Below are 13,733 nucleotides of genomic sequence, written 5' to 3'. Positions count from 1 at the left end.
ATCATCGCCTTCAGCCCCCCCAAATCTCCCTCGTTTTCTCCTTGCCATCCCCTCCCTATGATTGATGAGAGTTTTAAGTGCCACACAAGATTCCAGAAACAATCATGGTGGTGTCACAATCATTTGTTGCTTTTTGAGTTGTTTTTTGTTTTGTTTATTTGTTGGTTTGTTTGTTTTTTTATTTTTTCTGGACATTGTCTATCACTTATATTGTATCCGTATAGAAATGATCAATGCACCAGAGATGAAAAACGTATCTTGTTCTTTACAGGTAGAGCTATTTAGTGAGATTACCTGTTTTAACCTCCCAGCCTAGAGACATTTTCATTTTGCGAAGCCAGGAACATAATATATTGCAGGTGGGAATATATTGGGTTCGGAGTGTGGGTGTATCTTTGCAATAGAGGGTGGGAATGTGAAAGAGTTGGGTGTGTGTCCCTCTTCCTTGATGCCCATGCTGCTTCCTGTCCTCTGCTGTGTGTAGACTAACCTTGAGCTCCTTCTCCCTGCCGCACAGTAACCTGCTTACCCCCCCGGCTCAAAGCTTCTGCTCTCTTCTGCTGTCCTCTTTCTCTCGCTGACTATTCCCCCTCTCTCTTCTCTTCTAATCTATCTATCACTCTTTCTCTCTTTCTCGCTCATATGCACTTTCTTGCACTCTCTGCATTCTCTTGCACTGCATTCTCTTGCACTCTGCCCTCTCTTGCACATTGACACGTCTCTGTCTCAATCCAACCATTCCTCTCCCTCTCCCTGGCCCTCTCCCTTGCTCTCTCACACTCTCTCCCTTCTGTTTCCTTCTCGGCCTCTCTTCTTCCTCCCTTTCTCTTTTCTCTTGCTGTCTCCCCATCCCTCCCGTCTCTTTCTCCTCACTCTCTCCCCCCTCCTCTCTCCCTCTCTTGCCTTTCTCTCCATCTCCCTCTCTTGCCTTTCTCTCCATCTCCCTTTCCCACTCCCTCTCCTCTTCCCTCTCTATCTCTCTCCGTCTGTCTCTCCCTCTCTCTCCCCGTCTCGCTCTCCCTCTCTCTCCCTGTCTCTCTCGCTTGGCCCGGCCTTGCTCTCTCTATTCCCCCCTTTCTTTCTCTCTCTCTGCCCGGCCTTGCTCTCTGTCTCTGTCTCTGTCTCTGTCTCTCTCTCTCTCTCTCTCTCTCTCTCTCTCTCTCTGCCTCTCCCTCTGCCTCTCTCTGCCTCTCTCTCTATCTCTCTCGGCCTGGCTGTCTCTGCCAGAGCGAGTACGAGCCTCTCAGGGTGTTTGAGATAGACACTGACACCAACACTATAAAGAGGAGGCCAGGCTCTCACAAGCAGGTGAAACAATCACACATACTTACCTACCTCAAAACAAACACATACCGTACTTACTTACTTCAAAACAAACACACCCATGCAAACAAATGCACCTAAACAAACAAGCTGCACTAAAGTGCACAACACACATAGTGGTGACCAATTTTAACATGTCTGTACTCAAAGAACACACACACACACACACACACACACACACACACACACACACACACACACACACACACACACACACACACACACACACACACACACACACACACACACACACATATATATATATATATATATATATAAGGCAAAAACTTTAAATACACACATAAAGAAAGGGCTGTAATCACACACATAAAGACACACACAGACATGCATGGCTGTTGTGTTGTGGCCTGTACCAGTTCTGCATGTCTGCTGTGTGTGTATGTGAGCTTCATTCGAAAAATATTGTTCTCTCTCTCTGTCAAGCAATAACCAATTTCTTTCCCCTCCCTCTTCCCTCTCCTTTTTCTGTGTTTCCTTTTTCCATTTTTTCTTTAATCCTATCACTTTTCATAATTATGTCTGCTGTGGGTTTCTTTTTGGTTTTAATAACATGTCTGGAATAACAAACCATGTCTTCTCATTTGTTGCTTTCCTCATCTTTTCATCATATCATTGCTTTTTGTTTGTTTGTTTGTTTGTTTGTTCCGTTATCTTTAAACCTTCATTTCTCCTCTTCCATCTTCCGATCCGTTCTGTTGTCCTCCTCCGTTGCCTCTCTGTCTGTCTGTCTGTCTGTCTGCCTGCTGCTGCGTGTAGTCTCTGTCTGGGATGGCCATGGATGGGTGTGTCTCTCACGGCTCAGACAGCACCCCCTCCTGTCCACTGCAGGTACTGCTGATGTGCAGAGTCACATGGGCTCTTGCTGCTCACTGGGAACATCCTTTGGGAGCCAGCCTTCACTGTGCACTATTGATAGGATAATTTTATGCAATAGTGGATCACATTTTTATGACAGTTATATATGCATGCTATATCACTATGCAGTGTATTAACATTTTTTAATATTTGGTTGTTGTCTGGACACTCTTGATTATTAGGCCACTCACTGTGAGCTTGCATTGTGACTCCGTTTAATGCTGTTCACCTTTCACGGTCACGCTGTAGGAGATTTTTTTTTCTCTTTTTTTTCAATTCATCGATGTATGCATGCTACACCACTATTCATGCTACAGAAACAAAGTTACTATACAGTAACATACCGGTATAAATATTGATTTCCACTTGGGCTGTCTCTGCCGGTACACTGTGATTGGGAGCTTGCATAGTGACTTGGTGGGGCTCGTTGAATAGTCATCTATTAACAGTTTTTTCAGTATGCATGCTAATTATTCTGTAAATGCATATAGTAAATGTATTTACATGGTGTGTGTAGTCATTAAACCATTTTGTTTTCTATGGTGTTACAAATTTTCACCCATCACAGGGGCATTGTATGGGGGAGCACTGTAGTAACCTCATAGGGATTTTTTTAGTCTGCTTTTGTTCAGACTGAAATGGCCACAAAAGAGAGGATGTCACAAAGATGTTGCACTGTTGATGAATTTTATTTAAACTTGGTGGGTTTGGAAATGTTCTTGTCACTCTTTTGGATTTAAACCGTCTTGTGTTTCTTTTTTCCCCCCAATCCTTCCTTTCCTGGACGGGTGTGTTCTCAGCAAGGGGAGGATCGATCAGCATTGTCACCCACAGGTACGTGTCTCAGCCACTTGGCTTTTTTGCAATGCACAGCTTAGCACCTGCCGCTGTCACCTTTTGCACTGGCCATTATAAAAAAAAAAGTTGAACTCTGCATTCCATTTTGTGGACTCTGTGTTGGGACTTGGTACTGGATCTAGACACATTTTTTTATTACACCAGAACATAGAGCCTACACTGTGTTTCAAATTATTATAGAAATTATATTTTTCACTGATTTTTGTAAGTAGTCAACATCAACAGTGATGAGTTGACTGGAAATTCATGATGACTGTGGAATCAGTGAAAAATGTCATTTGCATAATAATTTGGAACACGGTATGAGCTTGTCCAATACAGTTCCACAGTGCACAGCTCCTTGCTACCATCATACCCATGAGTCTTTGGCACACACTCCTGCATAATAGCACATCACAGGACAGCCCACGAGACCCAAGCCCATCAACTCACCTGTTCAATGCTTTCCACCATTCACTCTTTGTTGCTATATCACTCATTCAACAAAAAAACCCACACATCACAACCCCATTCGCACGCTCTCTTCACTTCACCTTGCCTTCTCTGATTGGCCGATCACGTCCCCAAACCCCGCCCCCCCTCCCATCTCTCTGCACCCCTGCAGCCCTCCAATCACCCTCTTACCCCGGCCCAGCTGCCCTGCCCACCTGCCGCGCTGCTGGCCCCGCCCCGAGGCCCGACAGCTTCCTGTACCGCCTCAGCCAGAGAGAGGAGAAGAAGAGAGGTGGGTGACAACATGGCGGAGGAGAAGGGTTCAGGCTCCACACAGTTAACGCTTCCTTCACACTGGCACCCTCCGTTTGACGGTTGACAGTGGGTGTGTCTGACGGAATCCGGGTTATCTTTTCATGCCTTCCATACATACACACAGTCTGATTGACTAACAGACCGTCAAAGTTGGAAATTCTATACTCTAAATTCTTATTCTGAAGTTCTAATCATCAGTCCCCACAATGCATTTCAATGTCCATGCAAGTCAATGGGTTCCATCAACGGTCAGTGCCCGTGTGAACACCAGGTAAAAAAAACCCTGCCTCTAATTTTATCCAACCATCTCTGAATCAGTGTATCATAATACACAGTACTCAAGACTCAAGGTAGATCAGTTGAAGTGAAGTCACCTGTGGTGGAAAGAAACCGTGGCAGAGCTTTCACTTCTGAACTAGGCTTTTTGACACCCCTGGAAAGAGGAAGAGAGGAGAGAGGGGTCAAGAATAAACCGGTGACCCTTTCCAGGAGCTCTTTAGCATGTCATTAAACGCTTTTGATTTATATTCCCACTTGAACTCATTTGTCGTCTCACACTTGCAGCCCCTTTGCTCTGACCTTGTCATACTCACCTCGTGTGTGTGCAGGGTACTGGTCTCGCTTTCGCTCGCTCGCTCTCTGCATGGCCCTGACCTAACATGGCACCTTCTGCCACTCTGATGACACTAATTGCTGCTCTGCTTGGCCTTGTCTGTGTCTGTGTCTGTGTCTGTGTCTGTCTGTGTCTGTGTCTGTGTCTGTGTGTGTGTGTGTGTGTGTGTGTGTGTGTGTGTGTGTGTGTGTGTGTGTGTGTGTGTGTGTGTGTTTGTTTGCGTGTGTGCATGCGACAGTGTGTGTGTGTGTCTGTGTGTGTGTTTTTTGGCAATGTGTGTTTTGTTTCTTGACCTTTTTCAACGGACCAGAATTAATGAGCACGGCTGTTAATTAAAATTAACACCAATAGACTTCCTACTGTCACTGGATATCAGTGTCCTGACCGTGTGTGTGTGCGCTTATTTGTGTGTGTGTGTGTGTGTGTGTGTGTGTGTGTGTGTGTGTGTGTGTGTGTGTGTGTGTGTGTGTGTGTGTGTGTGTGTGTGTGTGTGTGTGTGTGTGTGTGTGTGTGTGTGTGTGTGTGTGTGTGTGTGTGTGTGAATGAGTGTCTGTATGCCTTTGAGGAAGGGAGTTGTTCTTTTATGTGAGAATGTGAGCTTTTTCTTCTGGTTTTTTTTTGTTTTTTGTGAGCGTGCCGCGTGTGCTTGTGTACCGGTATGTCTGTGTCTCTGTTGGTTTTCCTCTCTTTTTTTATCCTGCTCGAGGAATTTTGGAAAGGACAAATGTAATTTCAGCCTGGCTAAGCGGTAGAAAAGAAAGGTGTTGTCGCTATCGCTGTAATTCAATTAGATGTCCTCATCCCGCATGTTTGCTACATTTGGACAGGCCCCCTCGCTAAGATGGCTCTCTGCTATGCACTGCATTGCTCACTTGCACAACCATTGTATTTTGTTCATTTTGTGTTATCTGTGTCCCCTGTATCATAGTCTAGTTAAAGGCTGCAACACTTGTAAACACATTAAGCAAGCCAGATTGAGCAAACTATTTCAAATATCATCTGTGTATTTATAGAGGTGGCATTATTATTCTCAGTGCTGTTTGGTAATTCCAATTCATGATAGAACATAGAAGTGAGCAGGCATACCAACGACTTAAGATGGCGACATTTTAAACAAGTATAATAAGCAAAGCCACAGCAGCAAGCAGCAGAATATAAAATAATCAATATGGACAAAACGTTATTGTCACATTGGGCTAAAGATGACAAGATTTTTTTTTAAAAGTGAATAAAGATAGCTAGATAAGCAAGAAAACATTTGGTATCAACAACTGTAGCCTCGTAAGGTGTGTGCACGGTGTGAATGTCAGTGTGAAATCCACCATCTCAACTGAGTTGTGAATTTCAAATTATGTTGAGGAGGTGTCATGTCTCTTCTTCTCTCTCTCCCTCTCTTTTTCTTTCTCTTTCGTTTGTTTCAGGTGATTCAACACCTTCTAGGTCAGAGCCTGAGGACAGCACACCCACCCCAACCCAGGGGCTTGTGGGGGAGGAAGCAGAGGTGGTGGAGCAACTGCGAAAGGTGTGTGTGTATGCGAGCACGTGTGGTGTGTCTGCATGGTAATGTGTGTCTGCGTGCATGTGAGTATCTGCATCTGCAACAGCAGTGAGACAATCCCTTCTACTATGCTGTCTCAGTTAGCTGCATCCCTTAGCTCTTTGTCGATCATCAACAGATTTCCACAAGGTACCATTCATTGCCAGCATTTTTTCATAATCGCATATTCATCATTTAAATCTTGTGTATGCCTAAGGGCAAATAAAATGGGAAAAGGAAACTTAAGCAGTTCATATAGAAATTTAGTATGAATGGAGTCATTTTACATGACATGTACATGTAATGATGTAAATAGAACGCAGGTGTTTTACTGTAGGCATCCTGTCCATGTTGTCAGGCACTTGTAATAATAACATCATGGATCTCTCAAAGGGGCTACTACAACTATAGCTGTTTACTTTGGCCCTGACTGCTTTGCCCCATAGGATTGCATTATACCATTATGGTGCCCTTTGGCCGACACCACTCACGGCTGTCTAACTCAATTTTTCCTCGAATGAAAGCTTGGACCCAATACAAAACGATGCAGGGAGAAAGAAACCCTTCTGTAGTTCCATTCTGCTTGTGTAATAGCAGATACAGCTGATGTCCCAAGACATCGGCACACTAATGACCTCTAGAGAGTGTGCGCTTGGAGACGAAGAGGTCTGACAGAGAGACAGAGAGAGGACGAGAGAGAGAGAGAGAGAGAGAGACTGTCATCCCTGTCCGTACGTAAACTAGGTTACAGTCATAGATGAACTAGATTCTAGTCATGTCCATTGTTGCAGAACTGTTCCTGATTACTTTTGTTCACTCTTCTTCCTCTCTTCCCCCCTCCCTCCTCCATTCCTCTCTATCTCTCTCTCTCTCTCTCTCTACCCTTTCTTCTCTCTTTTGCTCTCTCTCTCTCTCTCTCTCTCTCTCTCTCTCTATCTCTGTCTCTCTCTCTCTCTCTCTCTCTCTCTTCCCCTCTGCAGAACATTGAGTGCCGGCTGAAAGTGTCGTTGCCGAGCGACCTGGGTGCGGCCCTGACTGACGGGGTGGTGCTGTGCCACCTGGCCAATCACGTGCGGCCCAGATCTGTGCCCAGCATCCACGTCCCCTCGCCCGCTGTGGTGCGTACCTTTCACTCTGTCCCATCCTGCAGCCCTCACCTTCTGCAGTAGTTGGTACCCCTTGTGGGGGAGCGTTATAAGGCACTGTTGTCCCAGTTTGTATTGGTCTGAGTATAATAAGTGGTATAGAATAGGAAGCCTTCATTGTCATTATACAAGTACAATGAGATGTAAAGGCTCCTGTTTTCAGCATGTAGATATTTTAAAATAGGGGTATGGCTAGAATTGCATGACCATCTGGTAAGATGCAACACAATACTCTTGGTTGGAAATATAGCCATTGCTATTGCCATGTTTCCTCGTCCGCTGTGTTCTGTATTTTTCACTTGACTTTAACTCCCATAGTGATGGGGGTCACCTTTCAGTAGTAGTGGGTACTTTGTACCCCTTATGGAGGACAGTTAAAAAATGGGACAGCGTTGGATTTTCTCAGATTCTATATGCGTCGCAGTACAGCAGCACAGTACAGTCAGAGATTCTTTAAGTATATAGAGATATGCCAATGTAATAGGTTGCTATGGGCACCTAACATGACCAGGTTCCGGTCTGCCTAAAGGCGCGTGTCATAATACTCCTAGCATTGAATAGAACAGTCCTTAGGTCTGCCTAGGTCTGCCTAAAGGGGGATTTCCCCCCCTCTCCCCCTTGCAATAATAGAACCCGGAAACAATGGGCCAATGGAACCTCTCTCTCTCTACTCTCTCTGGTACAGTGGTGAAGAGGCATGACAAACTGGGAAGAGGCAACACAATACATGGGTTCTACATTTTTGTTTTTCTCCTGACTGCGCAAAATTTGCTACTCAAACAAAAAAAACCCATCTATACCCATTGAAGACACCATTGTTGGTGTCCATATCAGCCTACCAGCATATTTTGCATGTCCATTGATAATAACTGCAATAACTGTGTAGTTTGTGTACCTACAGTCCGGAAATCTCCTCCACAACAGTTAATTTTTGAATGACTATTTTAACTTGTGTGTTATTCCACCACTCCCCTTAGTTCAGAGGCCATGTGTACTTCCCTTATTTTTACTGCCAGAATTGGACATGGTTTGTTGGTAGAGAACACGCTCGGGAGTGTGCCTCGGGGGAAATGACCGTGTTTTCAAGGAAAAGACTTCCAGTTCCAGTAAACGGCCTGGTCCCAGTGCGCACATGTGTTTCTGTGGTGGTCTCATTGCCCTGCCTGACGTTGATTTACACAGGGGCACACACAGGGATTTCAATAGCAAGTCAAGTTAACAGCGGTGGTTAGCTTTTAGCGTTGAACTTGTGCTCGCTCACTCACGAGCTGTTCTAGTCTCTTGTTGATATGACCATCCAGCTGAGCTACAGACCGCCCCTGGGGTGCATTTCTCGACAGCGTCATAGCTAATTATATTGGCATCTTTGTTGCTTGCAATGCAATTTCCCATTAGCAACCATGTAAGTTGCTAAACAGGTTAGCAACAACACTTTCAAGGAACGGTGTACAGGTCAGAGCATAGGGTTTGGGGTTAGGGCTGTGTTAACAGGCTCCTGGTAGCTAACTTCGGCAGAACACCAGTGGCTAAGCTAGCGTGCTTGTGTGCCTCTCCGCAGCCCAAACTGACAATGGCCAAGTGTCGACGGAATGTTGAGAACTTCCTGGAGGCGTGTCGCAGAATCGGGGTTCCACAGGTAAGAGGCCCATCTGTCCTAATGCAACGACGGTTACTTACCGTACTTTTTCATGGTCTGCTAACTCAACTTTGATCTTTGTGGGTGTATTTGTGCAAATAGATTAGTTTTTAAAACACTGACCTTATCTGCTCACTAACAATTCCTCTCTCTCTCTCTCTCTGCTTTTGTTTCTCTCTTCATCCTGTCTTCTTTCTTTCTTCTCCCTTCCTCCAACTCTGTCTCATTTCTTTTCACCATCGCACTTTGATCTCTACTTCTTTCACCGATGATGTAACTTCATACCCCCTCACTCCACTCCTCCCCTCCCCGCTTCCCTTAACTCACCCCCACATCCCCCACCCCCTCCTCTCTCATCTCTGATCGCCTGTGTGTGTGTGTGTGTGTGTGTGTGTGATGTGGTCTCATGTGGCTCATGTGGTGCGCTAGGAGAGTCTGTGTTCGGTGGGGGAGGTGTTGCGGGGGGAGGCTCAGGGCTGTAGCGGCGCTGTGCTGCGTACGGTGGCAGCTCTGCTATCGCTGGCGCCCCCTCGCCTGGCCTCCTCCCCTCCTGCCCAGCTGGCTGGCTTCGCCCTCTTCTATCTCTCCATCATGTCCCTGCTCTGCGCTCTCTACTGCCACCTGGTGCCCCGTGTATGAACTGCAAACAGCCCCTCCGCTCCGCTCCACCCGTCTTGACCCACTCAAAGCCCCCTGAGCTTGAGAGCGAAGCATGAGCAGAGTCTCGTAAAACTTTATCACATCTCCTGTTCACTTTCCTGTAACAGTTATACTATTCTTGCAGTCGGTCCTCTGGGCACTTTGCTAACGTGGCTTAGCAATGCATTGTTTTGGGGGAAAATGCCACCTAGCCATCCATTCACAAGGCATATTTATTCAGTAACTCCAGTACTACAAGCAATCAGTGAGCACATCAATGAACTGACCTTCCCCCAAAAACAACTTGACTTGTGACGTCACGCCAACTGCATGAATTTTGACCCCCCTCAAGTTCCCCCCCGAGCCTGGGAGGAGGTTGAGCGGAGTCTTATTTCCAAATAGAAACGCATCACATCTCAAGCTCACGTGCCGTAACAATACACACACCATGTATAAGCTCTCACAACAATAACAAACAAGACGTACTCCTCCAATAATAGCACTTCCGTGTCTCGTGTCTCGCTGCATCTAAAAGACGACGGCCATGCAGTGTTGCCAGAGAGGGTGGGTGCCTGACCAATTGGGCTACTTGGGATGAGCGTCGGCGGATAAAAACGAGAAAAATTGGCCATTTGCCGTTTTTTTTTTTTTTTTTGTCAGCCGTTTTGGGCCCATAGAAGTCAATGTAATTTGTTGAATTTGGGCGGAATTTAGCGCATTTTGAGAACCTTTTGGGCGGGATTTGGTCAGACACATCTGGCAACACTGCGGCCATGTCATGTTGTATCTGCTTAACCCTTGCTGCTGCCAACCTTTGCCAACCGGTTCCCATGGCAGCGCACTGATTGATGGACAATCCCGACCTATGAAAATACTGCAAAAGCACAAGAATAGGCGGGACTTAACCAGCCTTACCAATTACACGCAGGTGTGCCTGTTGTGCTTCCTACAGGGCTGCTCAGTGCAGCGTTTGGCCTTGCGCTCCCATTGCCATGTCGTGAAATCATTTTGTTCATTTTTTCATGCATGAGTTGAAATGGGAATAACATGGCATTTCTAATTTGCCATAGAAGATAAATAATCAGATCCCCCGCCCCCGCCCCCGAGCCCTTTACTGTAATGACAGCCTCCCCCATCTCCCCCTGTGCCTTATTGTGCATTGTGTTGTAAGTTGCATACATATCCTAACATTACATAAGGAGGAAGGTTGCTGTGTAACTCAGTAATTTAAAAAAGTTTCCCAATTGAGCAGACACCTCTGTGATTACCATGTGACCTCTTGCAAACCGATACCCTTGATAATCATGTGACCTCTTTCAATTGGCCATGGATATAGAACTCTAGATGTTGTATTGACCACCCCTGCCTATTGGAACGAATGGCTCAATTTTATTTCTTAATGGTTCCGCCGCTTGAATGAACATCAATTGGTGACAAGGCAATATGTAAATTATTCTGCAGGTGGCGCTACAGCAGCATCTTTGGTGACCGTGTGAAAAACATTGGAAATACTGTATGTATGAAGAAGATGGCAGTGTGCAAGGCTTGCCATACCAGAAGGCTTAACGCAGCATCTAGTGTTCTATCTATCTTTGGCAAATGGCTGCCACTGATAATCATGTGACCTCTTTGCAAATGGCTACCTATTCCGGTGAACCTCACATCTAGAGCATAGACATACCGTAGACATACATATGACATGACGTGTGTGTGTGTGTGTGTGTATATACTATGTTTATGGACTACTTCAAACTTATCAACAGCTCTTAATTGTCTGGTTGAGGGGACGCTTCACTCAGTGTCCATGTATGCGTGTGTGACCCTGTGCTGAGCCAGTTTCCGGAAGTGTTTGGTTGTGTGTTGTTTTTTTGTAAATTTGACGAGTGGTGCCCAGCAATACCAAAGCTACAGGTTTTGCATAAGCACACACACAAAGCTGCTGTTCTCTAGCAACACATGACAATGACGACGACAACGCTGCTCCAAGAGCTGGTGTTTACCTGACCCTGCTCTCTCCAATGGCCTCGTTTTTATTTCCCCAAAACCTGTCCCTTGTTGACGGGAGTGTTGTGCATGTCTAAGCTGATGAGTCGAGTGTTTTTTGGAATTTTTCCCTTTCGATTTTGTTTAAAAAAAGAAAAAAAGATGATTAAAAAATGAAATCAAATGCTTGCTGCTCTCCTCGCCCTGCCTCTGAGCCTTTTAAAAGTGTTTCCTGATGCACAATCGATGGATGGATCATCCCACTGTGCCTAAAAGGGCCCTTCTTCCTCCCTCTCTCCTTCCCTTAACAGTCGGCCTACAGGCATATCTGCATAACGAAAGGGGGTAGAGGTCACGAGTCCAGCTGGGGAAGTATTCAGGCCCGTTCATACCCTACGTTTGGCCTCTGGCGTGCACATTTCTCTTCATACGCTCTAACCATCAACACATTAATACCTCCATCCGTCTTTCGATGTGTGGTGAGTTTTTCCCCCCCCCAATTGTTTCGGTCTGTTCCATACATACATTAAACTCCTCAATTTCGTGTCAAGAAACATGGAATCTACTGATAGAACGTGCAGAACACTCCATATGTATCCCTAACCGTCTCACATGTAGGATATGAATGGGCCTCTAGCCCTGCGTTAGTGGAACACAGTGAAACAAAACAGAAAAAAGCACTGGAGAGCTGTTGTGGTGACTGCTAATGCAGTATTGTACATGTAAATTTTTAATTACTTCTTGCGTGTTTTTAAGGAAAAAGGATGAAAAAAAAGAAACATAAAAAGAGGTTGGAGAGCGTTCAAGACAAATCCCTAATCCCAAAATTATTAGAAGCTTTTTTTTTTTTTTACTTTACTTAAAACCACACAATGACTATCTCCTTTTGGGTTTAGAAATGTTTAACCGGGCAGCCGGGCAAGTGGGCCTGCATACTCGGCAAACAGCCATTGATGAACGCTTTGGCCAGGTATAGGCTTTGTAATGCACACCCCTGGCTGGCCACCATGCTGTCTCTTTGGTGTTGCGTTACAAGCCATCGCAAAAGTCCTGAAGTAATGTGGATAGGGGGAGCGAGTGTCTACTTACAGCTGTCTTCCTCAAGCTGTTAAGGAAGTGTATAGTATTGTAGTTGAGGACGAGTGTATGTAGATGCGTGCGTGCGTTTGTGTTTCTGGGATTACCATGTGCTTGATTCTTCTTCCTACTGTCTGCCTGACGATTCTTTACCTTGAACGCTTTCACCAATAAACTGAACAGAATGATGTGCTTGCTTTGTAGTGCCGTTATTCTGTCTCTCTCGCTGCTTAAATTGCACATACACACACATGCCCACAGCCCTCACACAACCCCGTGCATACACACACACACACACACACACACGTGCCCACAGCCCTCACACAACCCCGTGCACACACACACACACACACACGCACACACACACACACACACACACATATGCCCACAGCCCTCACACAACCCCGTGCATACACACACACACACACACACACACACACACACACACACACCACACAGCAGGGACTGTAACTCTCTATGAAGGAGGCCATTGATATTGGATTCCTGTGCCGCCGTTGCCCGTAGGCATAGTGGATGACTTCACATGACGTCGCTGTGTGTGTGTGTGTGTGTGTGTGTGTGTGTGTGTGTGTGTGTGTGTGTGTGTGTGTGTGTGTGTGTGTGTGTTCTGATTCTGCCAGTCCCATCTGAATGTGCGTCACTCCTGCACAGGTTTTTCCCTCCCTCCCTCCTCTCCTTCTCTACTCATTCCCTTTCTCTTTCCACTCCTCCTTGGTGGAGCTTTCTTTCTTCCCCACACCAGGCCATGGCATTGGTTGCATTTCTCTTCTTTCATTCTTGCTTGCTCGCTTTTTATGTTTGTTCATCATGCTTAAGTTGCATTTTAAGTTACGCCTGAGTTTGACATGTTTTTTTCCCCCATGGTGTTTGTTTTTTTAAGTTGTGATTTTTAGTGTTGTGTTTTAAGTTGATGTGATTTTTTTCATAATTTTTATTTCTCCATCTTCATCCCCCTCCCACCCCCAACCCTCTTCTTTTGTTCTCTGTGTTTCTGTTTGTTTGTTTGTCTCTTGTCTCCCGTCATCCACTTGTATGTGCGCTTGTGTTTGTCTGCTGTACGAATGTCAATGTGATTGTATGTGTTGCATGCTTTTGGTGTGTGTGTTCTGTGTGTGTGTGTGTGTGTGTGTGTGTGTGTGCGTGTGCGTGTGCGTGTGCGTGTGCGTGTGTGTGTGTGTGTGTGTTCTGTGTGTGTGTGTGTGTGTGTGTGTGTGTGTGTGTGTGTGCGCGCCTTGCGTTTCGTGGCCTGTTTGTTTCGGTATGTGTTCTGTGTTGTCT

The 13,733-nt window shown here is 45.7% G+C and overlaps 1 protein-coding gene across 6 annotated transcripts in view; it reads left to right on the top strand.

Annotated features, from left to right (window-relative positions):
- The window catches only part of lrch3 (leucine-rich repeats and calponin homology (CH) domain containing 3), a 49,502-nt gene that overhangs the window by 31,898 nt on the left and 3,871 nt on the right, over positions 1-13,733 (top strand). For 2 of the 6 annotated variants that reach the window (XM_063205549.1, XM_063205547.1), the window contains 5 exons: positions 3,000-3,033; positions 3,662-3,781; positions 5,839-5,939; positions 6,935-7,072; positions 8,658-8,735. In XM_063205549.1, coding sequence (XP_063061619.1) covers positions 3,000-3,033; positions 3,662-3,781; positions 5,839-5,939; positions 6,935-7,072; positions 8,658-8,735 — 471 coding nt within the window. Of the gene's footprint in view, positions 1-2,100; positions 2,173-2,999; positions 3,034-3,661; positions 3,782-5,838; positions 5,940-6,934; positions 7,073-8,657; positions 8,736-13,733 lie in introns of all 6 variants that reach the window. The other 4 variants (XM_063205551.1, XM_063205550.1, XM_063205546.1 and 1 more) reach the window with 3 other exon arrangements.

Source organism: Engraulis encrasicolus, chromosome 8 (genome assembly GCF_034702125.1).
Source record: "Engraulis encrasicolus isolate BLACKSEA-1 chromosome 8, IST_EnEncr_1.0, whole genome shotgun sequence".
In the NCBI taxonomy this organism is placed as follows: Eukaryota; Metazoa; Chordata; class Actinopteri; order Clupeiformes; family Engraulidae; genus Engraulis; species Engraulis encrasicolus.
The sequence above is the reverse complement of the archived record's forward strand: the minus strand, read 5'-3'. Positions and strand labels throughout refer to the sequence as shown.